The 24,834-nt window shown below is 41.5% G+C and overlaps 1 protein-coding gene and 1 long non-coding RNA gene across 5 annotated transcripts in view; one reads left to right on the plus strand and one right to left on the minus strand.

The window, feature by feature from the left end:
- ASH2L (ASH2 like, histone lysine methyltransferase complex subunit) overlaps window positions 1–17,573 on the minus strand; it is a 32,539-nt gene extending 14,966 nt beyond the window's left edge. Inside the window, exons 1-11 of one of the 3 annotated variants that reach the window (XM_086703707.1) lie at window positions 17,346–17,573; window positions 16,604–16,670; window positions 16,327–16,472; window positions 12,077–12,165; window positions 11,696–11,790; window positions 7,052–7,147; window positions 6,334–6,429; window positions 4,645–4,720; window positions 3,894–3,911; window positions 2,349–2,442; window positions 1,372–1,589 (exon numbers count right to left, since the gene is read on the minus strand). In XM_086703707.1, the coding sequence (XP_086559833.1) occupies window positions 1,372–1,589; window positions 2,349–2,442; window positions 3,894–3,911; window positions 4,645–4,720; window positions 6,334–6,429; window positions 7,052–7,147; window positions 11,696–11,790; window positions 12,077–12,165; window positions 16,327–16,472; window positions 16,604–16,670; window positions 17,346–17,533 (1,183 nt within the window). In that variant the 5' untranslated portion in view covers window positions 17,534–17,573. Of the gene's footprint in view, window positions 1–1,371; window positions 1,590–2,348; window positions 2,443–3,893; window positions 3,912–4,644; window positions 4,721–6,333; window positions 6,430–7,051; window positions 7,148–11,695; window positions 11,791–12,076; window positions 12,166–16,326; window positions 16,473–16,603; window positions 16,671–16,888; window positions 17,185–17,345 lie in introns of those variants that run through there. The other 2 variants (XM_086703708.1, XM_025921424.2) reach the window with 2 other exon arrangements.
- LOC147581607 (uncharacterized) lies at window positions 17,535–19,679 on the plus strand. Of its 2 annotated transcripts, none has more exons than XR_015250084.1 (2): window positions 17,535–18,539; window positions 19,226–19,679. It is a non-coding gene; the product is annotated as an uncharacterized LOC147581607 (long non-coding RNA). The 2 variants fall into 2 exon arrangements; XR_015250083.1 differs by having other exon boundaries at window positions 17,535–18,249.
- The last annotated feature ends 5,155 nt before the right edge of the window (window positions 19,680–24,834 follow it).

Raw genomic sequence — 24,834 nt, forward strand, 5'->3', positions numbered from 1 at the left:
AGTACAAACTCAGTCTAGCCCTGTACGTATACGCGTCAGTTGGTATACATATACTTTCCTACTTCTGTCGAGGGAGTCTGGAAGTGACACCCAGGGAGCATACCTAACACTTAGGTCTTTATTTCTAAACATCATTTTCCAATCAAAGGAACCAGGGCTCTTCAGAGAAATAGCAGATACTTGGCCTGGGGCATGGAAAATACAAGATAAGCCCGGAACATTTTGTGATGCCAGAGAGTAAAGAAGTACTTAAAAAAAAAAAGATGAGGCTTATCAAAAAAAAACCACACAGGAACTAACCTAAAGAAGCTCCCAATGGCCAAAGCGGGAATAATTTGAGCAACTAGATAAAGTATACCCCAACAGAATAAAATAAATATCTGAGTTCACACTGATATAAATAATCGAGTAAATAATAAATGGAGAAGAAATAAAAAATCATCAGGCAAACACCATGTCAATAATCACTGCAGAAAAGATCCAGGTACTAAAATTAGTGAGCAAAATATAAACAGAATCCAAAACAGACCTGGGAAAGGTGGCCAGAGACTTACAAATTGTGAGATCCTAGAAAAGAGGCATTAATGAGGAAACTAGTGAAATGTAAATGAAGTCTTTAGTTTCATTACAGCATTTACTAATGTTTACTTCCTGGTTTTGACAACTATCAATCCTATAAGATGTTACCATTAGAAGCTTGAGGAGGAGATGTTACCATTAAAACTATTATTTTTGTAACTTTACTGTAAGTTTAAAATTAGTTCAATAAGGGCACCTGACTGGCTCAGTCAGTAGAGCATGCAACTCCTGATCTTGGGGTTGAAAGTTTGAGCCCCATGTTGGGTACAGAATTACTTAAAAAATAAAAAATAAAATTAAAAAAATAACAAGTTCAAAATAGAAAAGTTAAAAAAACCCATATATATATATATATATATATATATATATATATGTATATATACAAATGGCTAGAGCTTAAAGGAAGACAACAAGGAAATTATTTCTTGTGTGTTCAGCTGAGTCTAGTTAGAACTAGGCGGCAGGGGAGTGGTTAAAAGACCGACATGTATATCTAATTCTAAACTGGACAAAGCTGAGGACAATATTCAAAGTAACATCTGGGTCCAACATGAACATTATTATTTTAAAGGTGTTTTTAAGTTTGTTTGTTTTTTTGAGAGAGAGGGAGAGATGGAGACAGGGAGGGTGAGAGACAGAGAATCCCAAGCAGGCTCCATGCTATCAGCACAGAGCTTGATGCGGGGCTTGATCTCATGAACCGTGAGACCATGACCTGAAACAAGAGTCAGACACTAAACTGACTGAGCCACCCAGGCACCCCCCGACATTGAGTATTAATATGTTACATACCTCGATCATGTAGGGCTAACAAAACCCGTTCATATAAGCAGGCTCTGTAGAGGTCTCCAGGAATAGGTTTTCCTGCCCAGCAGTCAAGTTCAAGTTTCTCAGGGTCAGGGGCATGGGGATCAGGCTCAGCTAGAATATACCGATAGCCGTCTTTGTTAAACGGGTGTTCCAAGGGGTAGCCATGAGGGGGAAGGCGCTGAGCAGAAAACAAAGGATCACTGCAGAAAGGAAAAAAATAATATCAAGAAACTAAAACCCCCTTAGCTCAAATGGCTTCAATTCTTTAAGAAGGACATCTGATTTATTAGATTTCAGCAGGAACACATGCAATTTCACACATGCAATTGAGCAATTTTCATTGCTCAAACAGAGGATCCTGCCCTCTGCAGGTAAAACAGGGAAACAAAAAGCATCCGCTTTTAAATTTAGCAAAGTAGTTTTGGTCAAATTACTCTAGCCTGTAGGAATAGCTATGAAAAGGACGCAGTATGTCCTAAGGGGAAAGTAAGGAAGAAGGGGAACAAGGGTGATTTCCTTTATTATGTTAATTACTAAAACTAATGAACAGAAACTCAGAGATAAGACTGGGAGTACTTACAATCTTAAATAAGAAAAGACCAGGATTTACTGAATAAAGAGAAGGGAAGAGGCTTGAGGGCAGAGGCACACAGCTGAAGTAAAAGAGATAAAGTTCAATTCTTTCTCAGGATGTCTTAACAGCATTGAACTCTACTCCCCAGGCAATGCGCCCCAGGTGCTGCCCCAGCACTCCCCTAACAAAACAAATGTGTAAACTTCGATTCCCAGCCTGGCATTATTTTATCCCTCAAAGCGCTCAAGATTTGAGAAAAATGGACAGGCTTTTTAATCTCAGACACCTGAGCTACTGAAGAGTGCAGCTCTGTTCCCTCTGATGGGCTGTGCCAGCACCAAAGATGGCCTAACAGTGGTGAGTGCGAGTGGGTGTTTCTGCCCACCTCCGGGCCTTCTTGGTGGTCCCCGCGGTCCCTCCATCTTGCTGCTTGCGCTTCGCTCCTCTTCCTTTTCCACTGCTTCCTGCTGCAATTCCCCCTTTGAAGAGAAGGCAGATCACTTTCAATAAGCTGTCACAGAAGCTTCATGTGGATGTGGAAATTCCATGGTGACTAACGCTCCTGTTGTGCATTTGTGTAACACCACACACAGGAGGATTTCCTTCCTGAAAGCATATTGGGGTTTCACCCTGGTTCTGAGAGAGTCGGCTGAAGGTCTCACAGCTCAGAACATTGGGTTCTGGCAGTAAGCTCAAATGAACCTAGCACTAATGACACCTGTGTTACACATTCAACCTTCCTTTCTTAAGGAACTGCAACTACTGGTACACTTTCTGAGGATGTGACACAAATGCATTTTCGCGCATTCAGACTCCAAACACCCACATCTAAAAACAACTGCAAGGATAAAATCTGTTTTCCACCCAAATCAACACGAACACCCACAACGAATATCCTCACTACAAGTAGATGTTCACTCACTTGATCTATGCAGGATATATTCCATAAACATAATAAAGGCACAGTATCCGCTAAAGCACTTAACTTGAATACCCAACAAGACAAAGGTACATAAAACATAGAAAACAGAAACAAAAATACTAAAAAGGTGTTTCTCTCCAGTGCTGCTAGGTATCCACTCTGGTTGTTCATGACCCAAGTAGAAAGGCTTTAAATTTAGTAAGCAACTTTTACAATTAAGATTGTGCCAATGCATAAAATTCAGGTCAGACTAACCCAGCTTGTGGAATTAAGAGCGAGTATCAATAAAAAATTTACATATTTTATGCAAAAAATAATTTAGCAACGTACTAAGGCCACAAGGAATACTACCTAGTGATTTCTGAAATAGGTACTTTGAAGTTTTTGTACAGTTCTGTCTTTCCTCTCAATTTGTTTTTCTGTCAGAAAATGTCCGAACTGCAGGAAAACACCTTTATGGTAACAACTGCATAGAGTACTGTATCTTAATTTGGGGCAAGCTTGGAAATTCTCAGCAGTTCTGCTGGAATAAAAAGGATCAAGACATTGAGAGCAGGTCATATTCTGCATATACAGGACCAGATTGATGCAGAACTTCCTTTTATGAACACACCATGTATTATTCCTATTTTTCATTTTTAAAAAGGTTTAATGTTATGCTGTTGCAATATCAATTTGAGTTTGTGTTACCTTAAAAGACTATGGATTTCTTACTGTTATTGGTATTTTAATTAATTTGAAAGAGAAGTTTTAGAACCATCTTGAACAAGACGCACTATATTAAGGTGACTGCTGGCCATGTTAGGCAGAATATGACAACGTACAAGCTTTTAATTACTAACATTCAACTGGAACTATGGTTTCATATCAAGTGCTATTGCCATCATTTCACGATGCTTTAAAATTTTAATCTAGTTTTAGCTTCTACCACAACTCAGCAAAAAGCGTTTTCCAAACCACATAATACTTAAGTCTGAGAGGATGAAAGAAGACAGAGGAGGAATTCACCTCCAAAAGAGACTCCACCTGTAAGAACAGAAGTGGCACCATGTATTTGTCAAATTTTAACAATTAAAAAGGGAAAAAATGGTGTAAAAAGATAAACAATACAGTTAGCTATTTCCAACCCATCTCAGAATATTAGTGACAGTGGAAATGATTACACATTTAAGATGCTACTGCACCAAAGGACAAGTTAATGTTGCCAAGTGTTAGATGAATAGCTAGTTGCCTCCCAGCTACCCCGACCTTTGTTAGATTACCATTAGTAATAAAGTCCATTCCTGTCATTAGGTGGATTACTGACAGAAAAACATCTACAGCTAGTGATCAGTACAGAAACGCTGTCATGGGAATAAGCTGAAGTTTCAGGGCAAGAACAATTAGAAGATGGGCAGAGGAAGTCTGTTAAATAACAGCTGAATTAGCAGTAAGAGAGAACAACCAAAACCACACTGGGTGTCAGTGATAAGGATATAGATGGGGAGTCTAAGATAATAAGCACAGTAAATCTGACTTTAAACCTGTACTTTGTTTTATGCTAAATCTGTTTCACTTAAGACCAAACTGTGGTGTAAAGGAACAAACAGTTCTCCACTACCATCTGTCAAATCTTTGGCCAGCTTCACAAAACTGAGGTTTGGACTGTAAAGCATCTTTCTAAATATCCAGTTAAGAGTCAACCCAAAGGATGCCCAATTCTAGGCATATTTGGATCCAACAGCTTACAAATATTTCATCGAGACATTTAAACACTTACCATTTAGATTCCCGCTTGTAGACACAGCGCTGCTTTGTTTTTGGTTGTCATAAGCAGGACCAATGTTACTAAGATCCTAGAGGGAAAAACATTCAATTATAAAGGGAGGCTATATAATCAAACCTATCTGGCAATGCTCAAAAAACCAGGAAATCCTAGTAGAATGTGAATCAAAACTGACAATCCTAGGGGCGCCTGGGTGGCGCAGTCGGTTAAGCGTCCGACTTCAGCCAGGTCACGATCTCACGGTCCGTGAGTTCGAGCCCCGCGTCAGGCTCTGGGCTGATGGCTCAGAGCCTGGAGCCTGTTTCCGATTCTGTGTCTCCCTCTCTCTCTGCCCCTCCCCCGTTCATGTTCTGTCTCTCTCTGTCCCAAAAATAAATAAACGTTGAAAAAAAAAATTAAAAAAACAAAACAAAACAAAAAACCTGACAATCCTAAGAAGCCTGAAATTTACAGGGGTCCAAACCTGGATGCTTCAGAGATCAACAAGTAACATGTGTGAGGCAGGCCAAGTGTAAGGATCGAAGTTGTTAACAGTGAATAGGCAGGGGGCGGGGCGGGGGGGGGGGGTGTTGGAGCAGGAGATGGCAAACAGGAGTGCATGAATGCTATTTTCTCAGCCCCCTGTGGGAATTCAGGCCCACTGTAATCAGATCTTCTCATTCTAGAAGAAAAGACAGAAATCTGAATTTCTGCCCCCAGCACATTAAGTTAACAAATGCTTGATTCATCTACCCTAAGAAAACTCTGGCTAACCTGACTGATTCACATGAGCCTGTTTTGTAGAGTCGCCTGACCACAGATAAGGGGAGCCAAGCAACTGCGAAGAAGGGACCAGGAGTGAACAAAAGTAACCTCTGTGAGGACATGCCCCAAGATCCCTCCACCCCACGTCATCATCCTTTATGCTGTCATTTTTTTAAGCACGCGTCCCATGAAGAGGCTTGATTCCTCAATGTGCACGCCCAGAAAGGAAGAGACCTCCTTTTGTCCCTATATCAAATCAGCATATTCCATTCAACCTACATACCACCCCGTGACATCCTGACTCCTACCGTTAAAGGCACCCAACCCACACCCTTTGTGAAGGCCGATTTGAGAAATTTTCTCCCATCTCCTTGCTTCGCACCCTGCGATAAAGCCCTTTCTGCTACAAAACCGGTGTCAGCGTTTGGCTTATGTGCATCATCCGGCAATGGGTCCTCACAGAGTAACATTTCTATGTGAAACCTTTAACTTTCAATGCTGGCAGATCAAACATTTCAAGGCACAGCTGAAAGATTTGGCCTCCTGAGATGCCAAATGTGACCCATCGAACAAAGAGTGGACATTTTCTTTCTCCTCAATTGTTCACCACAAATTTCTCTTAATAACACATTTTGAAGAGTAAAATTTGAGATGGGAAGAAAATTAGAAATAACTTGGCCCAGCATATTTGTGTTACAAGTGAGGAAATTAAAATTAAAAAAGATAAAAATAATATGCAAAAGGTTGTAATGTTAAGGGGAAGAACCACAACTAAAACACTAGTCTCCTGGTTTAAGGTAGGGGTTTTTCTCCCCACACATGACAATAACTGCTTACTTGGGGCTCACCACGTTAGAGGCCTGGAATGGCCTGCAGCAAACAGACAAATGTAAACAAAACCTGATTCTGTCTCCAAATCAAAAGGGGAATATAAAGTACCTGATCCAAAAGTCCAAATTTGGGGTAATCTTCTTCTGGGTCCTTACTCCCGGGATCAGGATGTTCCTTTACTAAGAATACATCTCTTTCTTTACTCTAAAAGGAAGCAGTATTTTAGCGTTACCGGAAATTTTATACTTCAAAGTAGTATCGAATGGATGATCAACGAGCAACTCCAATTCCTAAGTGTAATCTCCCCAAATGATAGTATTGCTTTTCCCTCTGATTAGAAAATACACGACCATCAAAAAATTCAAACAGAGGAACTTGAAGAAATGAGAGCCAAAGTCCTTTGGAATCCTCCCCTATCCCTCCACCTCACAGATATAAGCACTGTTAACAGCTTGCTGTGGCCTTCTCCCCAGGTACTCTCTTTAATTCTAAGGACAATAATGTTTAGAACAGTGTTGTTTTTGTTTTTAAATCAAAGGGAAAAACAGTCTGCCATGTCAATATAAATTATACTTGCAAAAGCACAGTGGACCAAGGTTCCCGTCGTGTATAAAACGACATTGATGTTCACTTCAGACACAACTTGGTGATTGTGCGAAAACTATTAAACTTTACAATCAGTGATACCTCACTGTCCAAGATTTAAAACTAAGTTGTTCTCATTTTCTTAGTCATCACGTTATTTCAGTGAGACTAAAACAGATTTAATACTTACAAAGAACACGGATTTTTGAAACGTCAAGTCTGATCATTTTGGTCTACTCACCATTGTTTTAACAATATTATTTGGCCAGGTCATTTTCCCAGGTCTCTGTCTGGTCGTCATGCACTCCCAGTATTTATCAATAAACGGTATGATATCCTAATTTTTTAAAACAAAATATATTAAGAGTTCTATAGTTGCTTTCAAAGTTATACTCACAAAAATGGAATGAAAACTGCAGCATTTTCAAAGAGCTTGTCAGAATCGAGAGAAAAATCCACGTTTAGTTTTTTCATGATTAAACAAATACATAATTGCATGCAAACAATATACAGATTGTGAGGAATTTCATATAAGTATATACAAGTCTTAGCCTCAGAAGGTTTACAATCCAGTTGGAGGGAAAGATCCACCCCATTCCCTTGGGTGACATTTGGACAATGACTCCCAAGTGATTCTCTCTCCTGAGCTCCTGTTTTACCTGCTTCTAACATCTCTATTTGGTCATCCCAAAGGCACCTCAAACTTCTTGTTACAAAACTAAACTTTGTATCTCAACTCATAAATCTGCTCTGCAGATCTCTATTCTTGCTCTTAATGCTCAGAATCACCTACCTCCTAGAATCACAAGCTAGAAGCCAAGGGCATCATCCTTGATTCTTCTCTTGTGCACAACCATCACATCTAAACCGACACCAAATGAATTTTAAGATTTCAGAAAATTTCTCACCCATCAGGTCTCTTCTATCCCCACTGCTCTGATTATTATCCTCACCAGTTCTTGCTGACATGACTAAATAGATATCTGAGCTTGACCTTGACATCGACCTTCCCCCACTGTCACCATTCTGCCAAAGTCCATCAGAGTTAGAGTCTACCACCAAAACCTTCCACCGCTTAGTTCCATGAAATGACAACCAAATCTTTACCAAAAGGAACTATTTGGAGTGCCTGGCTGGCTCAGTCAGTGGAGTGTGTGGCTCTTGCTCTGAGGTACAAATTCAAGCCCCATGTCAGATGTAGAATTTACTCAAAAAAAAAAAAAAAAAAAAAAAATCTTTAAATAAATAAAAGGAACCAGGGTCAAATCAGGGAAAGTAGAAGGGAAATCTGGAATATTCTCTTGTTCCAGAAAGTAAGGAAGAGTTCAAAAACCCATAGGGACATATCAAAAAGTGCAGGCATCAGACTCAATGGGGATATACTGATCAAATCTGAGCACCAGAAATCAGAAATCCACAAATTGGGGCATCTGGGTAGATCATTTGGTTAAGCCTCCAACTCTTGAGTTCGACTCAGGTCATGATCTCACAGTTGGTGACATCAAGCCCTGCGTCAGGCTCTGCACTGAGGGTGCAGCCTGCTTGGCACTCTCTCTCTCCTTTTTCTCTGCCTCTCCACCTCTCTCTCTTTCTCTCTCTCTCTCTCACTCTCTCTCCCTCCCCTTGCCTCCCCACTCTCTCTCAAAAATAAACAAACTTAAAAAAAATAATCCACAAATCTGCAGGGATACTTTAAAAAAAAAAAAAAAAAAGATGGACAGAAAGGAAAACTCTCTTAACAGAAGAATTGCAAGTAACAAATGTATTCTTTTTCACAATGACCACTCTATTAACTGATTCAGGCTAGGATAATCAGGCTAGTTGCTAAAACCATTGCTTGAAGGGGTCCCAATGAGACATTTACACAATCTCAACACATCACCACACAGACTGCTTAATAATTACAAAGACAAAAGGTCCCTTTACAATGGAGAAATCTGATAGATACCTCCTCTTTACCCAAGTAATCAAATTTAAGGTCATTAATAATAAAACAAACCAGTATTTTATGCCTCCTGATGTGATACAAGGAAAAAATACACTATACATACATTATCTACATAATATTCTTGCCAAAAATGTTTAACCTGAACTCTATCATGGGGAAACAATCAGATAAATGCAAACAGAAGAATCACGCCAAACAACTGTCTGGGCTCCCCAAAATTTTAAATGTCATAGCAGACTGGGGTGCCCGGCTGAGTCAGTTGGAGAAACACACAACTCTTGATCTCGGGGCCATGAGCCCCACATTGGGTGTAGAGATTACTTTTTTTTTTTAATTTTTTTGGGGTTTATTTATTTTTGAGAGACAGAGAGAGAGGACGAGCAGAGGAGGGGCAAAGAGAGAGGGAGACACAGAATCTGACACAGGTTCCAGGCTCTGAGCTGCCATACAGAGCCCAATGTGGGGCTTGAACTCACGGACCGTGAGATCTTGACCTGAGCTGAAGTTGGATGCTTAACCGACTGAGCCACCCAGGCATCCCTGGGTGTAGAGATTACTTAAATAAATAAACTTTACAAAGAAATAAACTTTATAGAGAAATAAGTAAATAAATGTATGTCACAGCAGACCAAAAAAACAAAGTAAAATAAATTCAGGAACCATTTTAGATTAAAGACAAAAAAGACATTACAGGGCACCTGGCTGGCTTGGTTGGTAGAGCATGCAACTCTTGATCTCAGGGTTGTGAGTTCCAGCCCCATGTTGGGCATGGAACCTACTTAAAAAAAAAAAGAGCAAGAGAGACATTACAACTAAATGTAATGTGCAATCTTTGCCTGGATCCTGGATAGAGAAAAAAAAGCTATGGAGGATATTAAAATGATAATTAACAATGAGAAAATATAATTATATACTTTATATAAAAAATAAAAACTATATATTAGTAGTATTACATCAACATTAAGTTTTCTGAGTATGATCACTGTACTATGGTTATGGGAAAATACTGGGTATAGTATTCAGTTTAGTCTCATATAACTTAGGGAGATAAAGCAAATGCAGTAAAATATTAATAACTGGCAAATCTAGGAAAATAACTAACAGATGGTTCACTGTACTATCTGAATTTTTCTATGTTTGAAATTTCAAAATAAGAATTTGGGAGGAATAAAAAAACCAGAAAAAACGCAAATCTAATCATAACACATCTCTACTGCAGGAATAAAAAGGAGGTGAGAGGGCTGTCTGACTACTCCAGCCTGCAGGATTAAGTCCTAACTTCTATTCAGTAGAAAAGCCCTTACAGGTCTGATCCCAACTATATTGGTCTCACCATATGCCAGTGTCTTTCAAACTGTAGATTGCAATCTATTAGTAGGTTATAAAATCAATTCTGTAAGTCAAAACTAGCACTGACTAGAACAGAAAATAACAATGCAGAGGAAAAAGAGTGGAGGGTAAGCACTGTTCAGTGAAAAAAAATTTTTTTTCAAGTTTATTTTGAGAGAGAGTATGTGTGCACACACATAACAAGGGAGGGACAGTGAGAGGGAGAGAGAGAATCCCAAGCAGGCTCTGTGCCGTCAATCTCACAGACCACCTCACAGACTGTGAGATCATGACCTGAGTGGAGATCGAGAATCAGAAGCATAACCAACTGAGCCACCTAGGCACCCGTGTTTGGTGAAATTTTTATTTATTTTTCAAGATTTTATCTTTTATATTTTTTGAATTTTTAAAAATATTTGTTATTTATCTTTGAAAGAGAGAGCGTGAGTGGGGGAAGGACAGAGAGAAAGAGAGGGAGAGAGAATCATAAGCAGAGAGAATCCACACTGTCAGCACAGAGCCTGACGTGGGGCTCGATCTCTCAAACCATGACATCATGACCTGAGCAGAAATCAAGAGTTGGATGCTTAACTGAGCCACCAGGGACCCTTAAAGATTTTATTTTTAAGCAATCTCTACCTACGCCCAACATGAGACTCGAACTCAAGATGCTCTACTGACTGAGCCAGCCAGGTGCCCCTTGTTTCAGCTTAAATGAAAGTGGGCAGGTATGAATGTATAGTAGGCATAATGTAAACTCCATCATTCTAAAATTTACTTAATTTTCATATTTTCTTACCGTGAATCACAGTAGGAAAGACTCATGGGTGGGCTAGTCGTCTAATTTTGAGTCCTGACTTCAGTTGTGTGGTTTTGCAGTTTAATAATAAAGGATAATTCGTTTAAATAAAAGGCATATATAAACCTACCCCCTTCCCTCTGACAAAATCTATAATAATCGTCTATAAAAATAGTTAAACTGTGCTGAGAAGGTTCAGCTCGAGATCTGATTTTTTTTCCTGGTTAAGTTTATTTTTGAGTAATCTTTATGCACAATGTGGAGCTCGAACTCAAGACCCTGAGATCAAGAGTCACATGCTGTACTGACTGAGCCAGCCAGGCACCCCCTCAAGATTTTTTTTTTTTTTTTTAAGTTTGAGAGAGACAGAGATAGCGCCAATAGGGGAGGGGCAGACAGAGAGAGGGAGAGAGAGAATCCTAACCAGGCTGTCAGCGCAGAGCCCGACATGGGGCCAAAGTCACAAAACCGTAAGATCATGACCTGAGCCGAAACCAAGAGTCAGACACTTAACCAACTGAGCCACGCAGGTGCCTCAAGATCTGATTATTAATTGGGGGATAGACAGTTGTTTGCTTCTATAAAGCCAACCAAAACTATTTAAGGATTCCCCCAACTAATAATTTAGCCAACTGACATAATGTGCACATATTAGAAGTTAGTAAATCACATGAAATCAGTAACAACCACTGAATCTACAGTCATATATTCATAAAAATTGGGGGCAAAGTACTCATTGTTAAAGAGTATATTTAGATGTTCTACCAGATTCTTTGGCATAATTGCAATTACATTAATCTCTTCTCTACCTTATCTTTGGAGAACATGGTTTTTGGATGTTCATCTTGTGTTCGAGACTGCCAAGTTAGGTTGGCCAAAGCACTAAGGCACATTTCTTTCAAGTCTGTTAAAAACAAAAAGGAAGAAAAAATTATCTATAGTATTATAGTCATGTTACCTAAAGGATATTCAACTAGGTGATCCACAAGTTAACAATTATAGCAGCAAAAAAATAAGAGTCATGATTTTACCTGAAGTGGACCATAGCCATTATTTGGAGCTAAACTCCAATGTTACATAACTTTTACCGGCTACTAGGCAGGAGTTCCCTGATCCTGCTAAGCCCAAATCTCTTTTCTTTTGCAGCTACCCAGAGGACAATTTTGCGGCACTCGTGAGTTTGTTCTTACTTGCTTGCTTCCGGAGGAAATAGGTATTCCCACTATGATGGCACACGTTGCAATGAAAACTGTAGTTGGTCATGAAAGGCAGACAGGATCTGCAGAACAGCCAGATTAAAAAATCAGTGAACTTCTAAATACACACTTCTTGGGGCGCCTGGGTGGCGCAGTCGGTTAAGCGTCCGACTTCAGCCAGGTCACGATCTCGCGGTCCGTGAGTTCGAGCCCCGCGTCGGGCTCTGGGCTGATGGCTCAGAGCCTGGAGCCTGTTTCCGATTCTGTGTCTCCCTCTCTCTCTGCCCCTCCCCCGTTCATGCTCTGTCTCTCTCTGTCCCAAAAATAAATAAATGTTGAAAAAAAAAAAAATTTTTAAATACACACTTCTTTGTAGAAGTAAATCAACTGAATCGACAGGGATCCCTTCCCTGCAGTGAAAATAATAATGTTAATATATTAATATATGATTAAAACTTACAAAGGTCATCAAAACCAAAACAGGGCTTATATTTTCACAAATACCTGGATTTTTCTGTTAAAACATTTAATAAGATATTATCTATCATAGTAGATAATTCAGCACCAGGAAGATTATCACTGTTGCCTTGTCCAAGCTAGTTTATTATAGTATTTAAGCACCTAAAAAGAGCATGCCAGGCCAGTTGTGGAAGACAAAGTAGTCTCCTTAAATAGTTACATGCAAATATTTGTATGTAAATTATATTTAAATATATACAACTCTAATTTACACACAGACATTTATACACTTAAATACTTAAATATCTGGGCGCCTGGGTGGCGTAGTCGGTTAAGCGTCCGACTTCAACCAGGTCATGATCTCACGGTCCGTGAGTTCGAGCCCCGCGTCGGGCTCTGGGCTGATGGCTCAGAGCCTGGAGCCTGTTTCCGATTCTGTGTCTCCCTCTCTCTGCCCCTCGCCCGTTCATGCTCTGTCTCTCTCTGTCCCAAAAATAAATAAACGTTGAAAAAAAAAAAAAAATTTTAAAAAATAAAAAATAAAAAATAAATATCTCTTTAAAAGGCCAATAATACTGCTGGAAAGGGCAGACAGAAGATATGACAAGATTAATTAAAAATGTAAATATAATTATTCAAGAAGACAACACGTAAGTCACAAAACATTACTTGTCTCAGTACCGAAGGAATCCTACACGTGATAATTACTCCAGAGGAGTTTTAAGGATCCAAGTAGTAACTTCAGATTTAAGAGTTAGAAACATTTTGGAGAACGTAAGTTATGAACTAGATTTGGGAAGATGAGTTGGTTTTCTTTTGTCTAAGTGAACTATATACAGAGATGAGAAAGGCCAACAAGGGGGCAGAGGAGCAAACTGCTGTAGATAAGTTTGTCCCAGAGAGGGGATTTGGAAGAAAAAAAGAAAAAAAGAAAAAATAAATAAAGAAAAATAAAAAAGGCTTGAAAGGCAGGAAGTGCAAGGAGCCAGGTAGAGTTGGATTTTTTCTGTGGGTAATGGGAACTCCTTGAAGGGGAAGTGACATGGTTAAAATTTTAAGTGACAGGTTGGGTCTGAAGGAAGAGATGAGAAAAAGCAAATGTAGGGGCACTTGGGTGGCTCAGTCAGTTAAGCATTAGACTCGACTTTGACTCATGTCATGATCTTACAGTTTGTGAGTTTGAGCCCCAAGTTGGGCTCCGCACTGACAGAGCACTTAACAGAATGAGCCACCCAGGCACCCCTACGTAAGACACTTTTGTAGCAGTTCCAGCAGAAGGCAAAGAAGGCCTCACTTAGGGTGAAAGAATAAAAACGGAAAGGACAAGCCCATATACAAGAGAAAAAAATTGGTAAAGCTTGGTGACTGATTAGATATGGAAGATGGGGCAGGGGAAAGGAAGTGAAAGGAGTTCTAACTATTAAGACTGCTTGTATCACAAAGATATCTCCTCAGAAGTGAGTTTGGGGGCAAGTGAAAACTTGTCTGTATTGTATAAGGGGGCCTTACTCTTTTTTTTGTTTTTAGTATTTATTTTTGAGAGAGAGAGCAAGAGAGAGCTAGCGCACGGGAGGTGGGGAGGAGGGAGGGGCAGAGAGAGGGAGACACCGGGAAATCGCAGGCTCCAGGCTCTGAGCTGTCAGTACAGAGTTCCACGCTGGGCCTGAACTCACAGAACCAGGAGACCATGACCTGAGCTGACGTCAGGCGCTTAAGTCACTGAGCCACCCAGGTGCCCCAGGAGACCTTAGTCTTAACAAGGAGAAAGTAATAGAAAAATACAAGACTGGTTTAGGTTGTAAGAGAAGAAATCAAAATAAAAGCAGATTTATCTGGACTCAACTGAAACTTGCTTTAAGTATCCTCAAAGAGAAGGTTCCCAAATGTGTGTCTATTGTCACCACTCAAGAAATTAAGAAACATTCTTGTGAATGTTAAGACTGAATTCCCTTGCCTTTACCTTGCTCTTGAACCCTTTCTGTTCAACAGCCCACCATGATAAAATCACCTACAGAAAGTAAAGCCTCAAACTAGAGACATGTAGAAGTATAGTTATTAATTCAAATATAATCAGGTATTCACAGCAGCCTTTTTCCTACCCTGACTAGCTCCCTTCCTCCATCTCAGCTGTGAAAGACAATCCGTCTCACCTAGTTGGGCTTTAGGTGTAACTTCTCAAATTCAGGTACAAACTGGTTTCTACCAAAACTCTTGAACTGTGGTTTGCTTCTTCCCTAGATCACCCCAAGTTAGCTCTCTGGTAAATTTCCTTTCCTAGGCTCTGTCTATCCAAATAAATTCTCTTTGGCCAAAGCGGCCAGATTTTAGTTGGGTCTTATCTAAGTGACCAGCTTTGCTTATCTTGTATACTTTCCCTATAGATCCTTCTACCAAGATCAATTCTTTCTTCCAGATCCTTCAGTATTTTTTTTTAAATACGGTATCCTAGATCACTAATCACATGTTAATTAGAACATTAGCATTTCTAAAGTGCCCTACAACTTTTTAATTAGAAAGCACACAATAAATTATAAAGGAAGGCGTTTCCTCGACAACCCACCCAAGAAGGAAGAATTTCAAAATAGTGCAGCCTTATTTTGAGGCAGTCTTATCTGAATTTACTTGCACAATAAGAACCATAAAAAACACCAAAGAGAGCCAGCAGTACAATGATTTCCATAGACAGTATGTCAATATCAAGCACTTGCTAGCTGTTGGCTAACTCCCTGCAATAAAGCAAAAATTCTTTTACTTTCAATCAATCATAAAGTGATTTTGATTTATTAGAAGAGGTAAAAGATAGGAAATATGTTTTGCTGAGAAGTGAACACAGAATACTTAAAGGGAGTGAGTTTGAAGCCAAAAGGGAAAAAAGGATCGCTCAAGCATGAAGAGTCACTGGTTATCTCAAATTTTTGACAACAGGCTTTGTCCACCATATACACCAACCCTCTCCCCAAAATCCATAACACCAAATACAACATCTAAATGCTACTGTCCCATAACTGTTTATATAATGCTTCGTAATTGTATGGTTTTGTCTCCTAACCAGGTTGTAAGCTCAAAGCAGGGAGAATACCTATCATTGTACCTATTAGGGCTCGACCCTCAATAGATAGAAAACAGTTCAGATTATTAAAACAATTCTTGATTCAAATCCTACTACTCACTGAAGGTGAGGTTAGAAGACATAGGAAATAATATGCTTTTATATTTGCCTACAATTTATTATTCAACTGTTGAACATACTGAGATTTATTTTAAAAAGCGATTTTTTTTTAATTTTTAAAATTTTTTTTTAACGTTTATGTATTTTTGAGACAGAGAGAGACAGAGCATGAATGGGGGAGGGTCAGAGAGAGAGGGAGACACAGAATCCAAAACTGGCTCCAGGCTCTGAGCTGTCAGAACAGAGCCTGATGCGGAGCTCGAACTCACCGACCGTGAGATCATGACCTGAGCCGAAGTCGGACGCTCAACCGACTGAGCCACCCAGGCGCCCCTAAAAAGCGATTTTTTTAAGCATTTTTTTTAATGTTTATTTACTTTTGAAAGAGAGACAGAGCATGAGCGGAGGAAGGGCACAGAGAGAGAGAAAGAGACACACACACATAGAATCCGAAGCAGGCTCCAGGCTCTGAGCTATCAGCAAAGGGCCCAACGCAGGGCTCAAACTCACAGACCGCGAGATCATGACCTGAGCCGAAGTCGGACATTCAACTGACTAAGCCACACAAGTGCCCCTTAAAAAGCGATTCTTAACAAAGATTACAAAAAATACTCACGAGGTATCTATGCCAAAGGTGTCCGCTGTGAACCATTTTGTACATATGCCACACTGCAGCTCTACCTCTCCTAACTGTCGGCCATTCTCTTCATCCACGGAGCCCGCCTGAGTATCCATCACCTCTGAAGTGTCCCCAGCACCTTCCTGTGTCCACACAGCAATTAGAGAATCAGGTCAGTTGATCCTATTGTATTTAACTCACTTAAAAACTTAAAACAAACAAACAAAAAACAGAACCTATTTTGCCTTGCATACATCCAAAAAGAAATACTTACTAGTGTATCTTTTCCATTAGAAGATTCAGTCTCCAAACCACCACCTACATCAACTGAATTTGCATCCCTACAAGATAGTGAAAGTACTCAAGTGAGAATCTTCAAGGGAAACAAACCTCAAAACGCCTATGCCTAAGGATAATGATCAAAGTACAGGTGAACTTCACACTCCTACAGCTTTTTCAGCTAAGCCTATTCTCTCAGCCTGGGTGCCCAGGGTTAGGAAGAATATGACCAAGACAGACGCAGGCCCATAGGGCAGAGGGAAGCCTAATCTGTCCTTACTGACAAATCTACAGGAGATGGAATTAGTCCTGGGGGAGGTTCGCCTAGATGCAGCTCTCCCACTCTTGTTTTCAGAGGAACCGTTACTTCTTCCGGTCCGGCAATGCAAAGTGGTTTCTCCTCTGGGATATCTGAGGAGTTCCTGCTATAAGAGTGAGCTACCAGACCTCTCAGGAGCCTGAGAGAGAACAAGAACCTTGACTCTCAGGACCCGCGAAAGGTACGGAAAGGGGCGTAGTTACAGACACAGTTCAGAGGGGAGGGAGAAGGGGACGGGCCAAGCGGCGGGCGGGACTACAGTCCTGGAAGGGGGGTGGGGGTGGGGGGGCGCAGGGTGAGCCGTTGGCTGCAGGGCCTAGGTTCGGAGAGTGCGGCAGGAGAGTTCCCGGGAGCCGCGGGACTCCAGGAGGGGTGGGCCTCCCTCCCAGTGTCCCCCTCGGGCTGCAGGACATCTTACCCACTTTCTGCCTCTCCAGAACCGGGTTCTGCTGCTGGAGCAACAGATGTTCCCTCTCCAGCCGGGGCAGTTGCCACCGCTACCACCGGTTTTGTCTCCCCTTCTTCTGCCACTGTTGCATTTGCTGCCGCTGCTGGGCCGGGTCCTGCATCCACTCCAGGTCCCGGTCCGGTTCCCGCCGCCGCCATCACTGCCGCCTCCCAGAGTTCTCGTGAGAATACGCTCTCCGTCTCGCGTGAGTTGCTGACTGGCTTTGTAATCTTCAAACAGTAAACGCGTTTGGTGGGTCCACCGCTTGCCTTGACGAATGGGCCCTCCAGGCCCACTTTAAGGTCGGGCAGGCGGAGGCGGGCAGGGTCCTGGGATTTGGAGTGGTAGCCACAGAGCTAGGAGAAGGCGGAGGTACTAGTTTGGTTTCTTCCAGGGCTCACTTCGTTTTCCGGGCTGGATGTTGTGATTTTCGTGGCCGACACTGGAAATCAGCGCTGATGAGGCGCCTTGAGAGCGCTGGGTGCCTACGGACTCTGAAGGCTGTGGTGTGCATTGCAAACGTTCCTCACCATTAAATGTAGGAAATGTCTTCTACAAACACTAGCACTCACTGCCCTCCCGCCCCAGAAGCAGTTCGTTACTGCCGTGGTGATCTGCCACTTTGGGCACGTTTTCAAGTGGCTACTTAGCCTAGAAAGTAGGAGTCCAGAGTCCCAGCTACATAGGTGAGGACCGGAGAGGGGATGTTCCAACCAGGCGGAAGAGGTAAGCAGCAATGTGTGTTCTAGAAGCTGCAAGCCACTTAATATTTTAAGAGGAGGAAAATGAAGCCCGAGTTAGGAAGCCAGGTGCTGGAGGACTTTCCAGTTGAGAGAAGATTGTCCTTAGAGGAAGGAACAGGTAGCGACCAAAGGTAAGAGAGGAATCAACCTCAGTATTGGTAGGTGAAATCACTGGAGTAGACTTATTCAGAGTCTTCAAACTCAAGAATATAAACCTCTAGAAGGAGAGGCCAGGAGAGTTTTCAGAAAATCAGTGTGTACATCCTAATTTTTACAGAGTCGCCCGAGAACACACTTTTCTCCCACTTTACAAAAAAAAAAGGCATACCTCTCTCCAATCGTGAATCAAATCTTACTATGGTGTCTTGCCCAAGGGTGTACAAACCTATGGGACACCAGACACAAGAACAATTGGAAATATGTAAGTATTTGGATTTCCCAATTGGTTCCCAATTATTTGTTTTCAACAAAATTGAAGGGGATCCTAATTGAGTTACCAGTTGATAGATTATTTTAAAAACTGGTTATTATTATTTGTTAAATGTTTATATATTTAGTTTTGAGAGAGAGAGAGAGAGCACAAGCGGGGGAGGGACAGAGAAAGAGAGGGAGACACAGAATCTGAAGGAGGCTACAGGCTCCGAGCTGACAGTCCATCGCAGGTCTTGAACCCATGAACCGGGAGATCATGACCTGAGCCCAAGTCGGATGCTCAACTGGCTGAGCTACCCGGGTGCCCGGAAAAATTGATAGATTATTTTAAAATTTTAAATAATTATTTTAAAAGTGGTGGGTGAAATTTGAAGAAGAAACAGAATACTTTGCACAGACTCAAAGTATCTCCTCCAAAATATTTACTCTAGTTTTAAATGTTTTAACATACAGCTACAAAATCTTTGATACTGCTTCCTCCGAGGTAGAGCTTGAATCCCACCTCTTATTGAGTGTGTGGGCTGGATTTAGATACTTGTTTCTGAACAATAGAATATGGAAAAGGAAAATGGTAAGTTTTACAGTAGAGAAACTGGCAGATACCACCTTAACCAAGTGGTCAAGGTTAACACCACCAGTAATAAATCAGGTTGATATCATTTGCCCCTTTGATAGGATGCAATGAGAAGGACTTCATCTCTGTGGAATTCTTCCCCCAAATCTATAACCCCAGTCTAATCAAGAGAAAACAGCCAAATCCAAGTTGAGACATTCTAGAAAATATCTAACCAGTACACCTCAAAACTTTTCACATCATGAAAGACATGAGAAACTCTGGAGGAGACGAGGAGATGACAACTAAATGCAACGTATCCTGGATTGAATCTTGGAAGAGGAAAGGGACATTAGAGGGAAAAAATGGTGAAATCAATAATGTCTGTAGTTCATAGTATTTACAGCAATGTTAATTTCTTAGTTCTGATCAATGTACCATGCTTCAAGATGTCAACATTAGGGGAAGAGCTGGGTTAAGGCTATGTGGGGGAACTCTTTGCACTATCTTTGTGACGCTTCTGTAAATCTAAAAGTAATTGAAAATCTAAATTAAAAAACTGGTGGTAGATCACAATGTGATTTGGCATAGAACTTCGAAGGAGTTCAAATAATTGAGTTCTGGGGTGCCTGAGTGGCTTAGGCAGTTGAGCGTCTGACTCTTGATTTTGGCTTAGGTCATGGTCCCAGGGTTGTGGGATTGAGCGCCTCCTTGGGCTCCTCACTGAGCATGGAGACTGCTTAGGATTCTCTCTCCCCCTCTCTCTTCCCCTCCGCTGCTTGTGTGTGTGTGTGCACATGCATGCTCCTTCTCTCTCTCTCTCAAAATAAACATTAAAAAAAAAGTTGCACAGTCCACAGACTGAGCCAGCTGGCACCCCAGAAATTTTTTTTTTAGTTTTATTTAACAATGCTGATGTTTGCAATCTGTTTGAAACCCCCTGTGGGTAATTAAATTTACAATGATAAATTCATTCATGCAAACAAAATTTTGAAGACCACTAATTTAGAACAATGTCTTTCAAATGTTTGGCCACAACTCCCGTAAGAAACACATTTTGCAATGTGACCTAGTATACACGTTATATTAGTTACAATTAGGAGATTTATGAAACAATCTGCATTTGTATTATGTCTTTTTTTTTTTTTTTTTTTTTTTTTTAATGCCAGTAGTGACACTCTAAATTGATTGGACAACCTCTGATACAGAATTGTTTTCAAAGAGCTGTGATCTGGGGGTTGTGTTCTGGGCAGCAACTTCATTTTATTTTATTAAAAAAAATTTTTTTTAATTTTTATTTCTTTTTGACAGAGAGACAGCGTAAGCAGGGGAGGGCCAGAGAGATGGAGACACAGAATCCGTAGCAGGCCCTAGGCTCTGAGCTGTAGCACAGAGCCCGACGCGGGGCTCGAACTCACAAGCCATGAGATCATGACCTGAGCTGAGGTCAGACGCTTAACCAACTGAGCCACCCAGGCGCCCCTTAAAAAAAAATTTTTTTTTTTTTTTAATTTTAGAGAGCATGAGCAGGGGAGAGGCAGATGGAGAGAGAGAATCTTAAACAGGCTCCCTGCTCAGCAGAGAGCCTGATGGAGGGCTCGATCTCATGACCTGAGCCGAAGTCAAGAGTTGGATGCTCAATCAACTGAGCCACCCAGGCACCCCATCAGCTACATTTTAAATGAAGGCCATGAATGATTCATTTTAAATGAAAGTGATGAGTGATTCCAGTTTCTTGGAATCATTTAGCAGAACCCACATTATAGTGGATTGAAAAGGGAGTGGAAGGATAGAAGCAGAAATAGCTGTGTAGACAGATCTTTCCAGTTTTTTGAGGCTCGCTTTCTTTCTTTCTTTCTTTCTTTCTTTCTTTCTTTCTTTCTTTCTTTCTTTTTCTTTCTTTCTTTCTTTCTTTTCTTTCTTTTCTTTCTTTCCTTCCTCTTTCTCGTTTATTTTGAGAGAGAGTTGGAGAGGGACAGAAAGAGAGGGAGAATCCCAAGCAGCCTCCAAGCTATCAGTCAGTACAGAGTCCAACACGGGGCTTGATCTCATGACCTCGAGATCATGACCTGAGCGGAGATCAAGAGTCAGGAGCTTAACTGACAGCCACCCAGACATCCAGAGGCATTTTATTTCTGCAAAGAAAAAACTGAGTCAATGTGGCAAAATGTTGACATTTGTTAAATCCTTGTTTGTTACCTGGTTCTTTGCTCTGTTTTCAGTGTGTTTGAAATAGTTCCTAAACAAAGGTTTGGTTCTGAAGGAGCAATTAGATGATAGCTGGAGGGGAATGCAGGGTTGGGAGAGAGGCTCATGACACACTTTTATTCATCAGTATGGAGCCAGAGGTTGAAAATGCAGGAGAGGTGGTAGTTGATGAACAGCTTTCTAAAGAAACTGGGTCAGGGCACCTGGGTGGCTCAGTTGGTTAAGCATCTGACTCCTGATTTTGGCTGAGGTCATTATCTCACAGTCTGTGAGTTCGAGCCCTGCGTTGGGCTCTGTGCTGACAGTACGGAGCCTGCTTGGGATTCTCTGTCTCCCTCTCTCAGCCCCTCACCCCATGCATGCGCACTCACTGTCTCTCAAAATAAATAAACTTAAAAAAAATTATTATTATTTTTTAACGTTTATTTACTTTTGAGACAGAGACAGAGCATGAACAGGGGAGGGGCAGAGAGAGAGGGAGACACAGAATCTGAAACAGGCTCCAGGCTCTAAGCGGTCAGCACAGAGCCTGACGCGGGGCTCGAACTCACGGACCATGAGATCATGACCTGAGCCGAAGTCGGATGCTTAACCGACCGAGCCACCCAGGCGCCCCATATTATTTTAATGAACCGGGTCAAGGAGCTGAGTCAACTGGCAGAGATGAAGTTAGGCTTGATGACAAAGAGAGAATCCATTCATCTGAAACAGGAAGAAATCGGGAGGATGGAATAAGGACGTGGTTTGTAATTAGGAACAGGAGACTATGAGAAAATATTGGTGGCTGATAGGGCTTCACTGAGCTCTGAGCCTGCATATTGATAGTGCCTACAATTTATATCTTCCAGTTCCTACAACACCACAATGCTATATAACAGCGAAGATGATTTGAAACAATCATCTGAGTTTTCAGTTTTGCCAGGCAGGTAAAAGTAAGGGCCAGGATAAAAGGCAGCCAAAGATGATAGCGAGAAAGCAGTTCAGGTGATTAACCATGGCATCTGAGGAAGCAGAAAGAGAAGGAAACGGGGGAATTCAGCGTCCAGAAGTCTGGATGAAAAGGCAGGAACTAGAATGGGGAGAGGTCAAGGTAAGAATATTTGAGTTCAGGATTTTCGGAGAATTCCACAGCCAGCTCACCTGTGGGTAAAAGTGGGTGAGGCTAAGGTGGAACCAGACCTAATTTCTAGAATTGGAAAGCAAGGCATCGCATACACTGGACAGCTGCTCAAGATGAAGGTTAATAAAATCATTCATAGCACCAGCTTACAAGTTTAGGCTGGATAAAAACAGGAGAAACACATTTTGGGAAGGTTTCCCTGTCAGCAGCGGGGGAACTCACTCAGCTTGTAAGAAAGCGGACTATCCAGCTGGAGTGTCGCTTATTCTCCTGGCCCTGGTGAAAATATGGAGCGCATTCTCTCATCCTCAAATACAGTATTCAGAATGTTCACAATTGTTATTCTTGAGCAGTGGGTTTATAAAGACTGCCTCTTACTCTCTTCTCTGTATTTTCCAAGTGTTTGACAGTGTGCCAAGAGTTGCTCAGAAGTAAATAAAGTCTTCAAAAAGAAAACTTGCCTCCTTCCACACTTTTCTCCACTAGGTCTCAGATTTGTCCCTTCTCCAACCTATTTGTCCCTCCAACCTATTGTGGTTTTGTTTTGTTTTGTTTTGTTTTGTTTTGTTTGAGAGAGAGAGAGAGCAAGCAGGGGAGAGGCAAAGAGAGAATCCCAAGCCAGCTCTGCACTGTCAGTGCAGAGCCCCATGCAATGCGGGGCTCGAACTCCTTGAGCCAAAGTCAAGAGTCTGACACTTAACCAACTGAGCCAGTCAGGTGCCCCCAGCCATTTTTTTTTTCACCTCGCTAGGATTACCACACCTGAATCTTCCTGATTCGGGCTTTCCTACTCCAATTCAGCCTGGCCAATCATCTGATACCTCTGCAGCACTTCATCTTTCTTTAGGGAACTACTTACTGCCTTTCAGAGAAAACTTAGAGTCCAAGAGTGCCCAGCAAATGACCCCAATTCCTGTGGGAACCCACCATTCTCGGCATACTCCACCCCATCTTCCAATCTCTAGGTTTGGTCCTGCTTCCCTCCATCCTGATTGCCCCTGGCCCCCCATTGCCCCTGGCCCCCCGCGTCCATTACATCAAGACACATGCCTAAGTTACTTCCCCTGGAAACCTTGCTTCCCGCAGTCTTTATGTGAGTGTATGTGATTCACTAGGCCTCAGTTGCAAATTAGAACATTTTTATTGTAGACCCAGTGTTCATAATCCTGTTTGGCTCATCTGTACGGGGACCAACACGGGATCATTTCGTTTGTAACACACCATGATGTCTTATGAATAATTGACTAAAATGTTTAAAAGCAGTCAGCACCCCACTCTGCATTCAGTTCACTTTCATTTCCTTTTTCTTTTTTTAAAGATTTTATTTTTTTAAGTTTATTTATTTTGAGAGAGAAGGAGCACAAGTGGGGGAGGGGCAGAGAGAACGGGAGAGAGAGAATCCCAAGCAGGACTGTCAGCGCAGAACCTGACATTGGGCTCAGAGCCTCACACGAACTGTGAGATCATGACCTGAGCTGAAAGTAAGAGATGCTTAACCGACTGAGCTACCCGGGCGCCCCTAAAGATTTTAAAGTGGTCTCTGCACCCAACCTGGGGCTCAAACCCACAATCCCAAGATCAAGAGTCACATGCTCCAGTGACTGAGCCAGCCAGGCACCCCATTGTCTCTCATTTCTTTGCTTGAGCTGTTCTCTCCAGTTCGAGTGGCAAATGTTAAAAATCAAGTTTCAAAAGAGTATCGTTTCATCCCATAGGGTTTTAATATTTTGGATGAAGTTAATAGCGCGCCTGGCTGGCTCAGGTGGTAGTGCATGCGACTCTTGATCTCAGCGTTATAAGTTTGAGTCTTGCGTTGGGTGTGGAGTTTACTTAAAAATAAATCTTTAAAAAAAAATTAAGCAGCGCCCCCCGGGTGGCTCAGTTGGTTATGTTTCTGGCTCTTGATTTCGGCTCAGGTCATGATCTCACAGTTGGTGAGTTCTAACCCCACCTAGGGGCTCTGCGCTGACAGTGCAGAGCCTGCTTGGGATTCTTTGTCTTCCTGTCTGCCCCTCCCCTGCTCTCACGCGTGCCCTCTCTGTCTCCAAAATAAATAAGTAAACATTTTTTTTTTTTTAATTTAAGAAGCAATTATTTTGACTAATGGATCTTCTGGATTTGAGAATAAAAGAGTGTAAAGAAAAAACAGTATTGGGGTGCTCTCTCAGTCGGTAGAGGAAGCAATTCTTGGAGTTTTGAGTTGGAGCCCCACGTTGGATGTAGAGATGACTTAAATAAATAAACTTCAAAAGAGAAAAAACAGTAGTATGTTGTGATTCTACTTTTGTATATTTTTAGTATACACAAAGAAATCTGGAGTTACAGCTTATATCAGTGGTTATGTCTGAGGGAATGGAGGTGATTATAAAGACTTTCTGTAATGTACTTATGTAGTATCTTAGA

The sequence above is a fragment of the Puma concolor genome, chromosome B1 (assembly GCF_028749965.1).
Source record: "Puma concolor isolate L17-30 chromosome B1, mPumCon1.1.hap2, whole genome shotgun sequence".
NCBI lineage: Eukaryota > Metazoa > Chordata > Mammalia > Carnivora > Felidae > Puma > Puma concolor.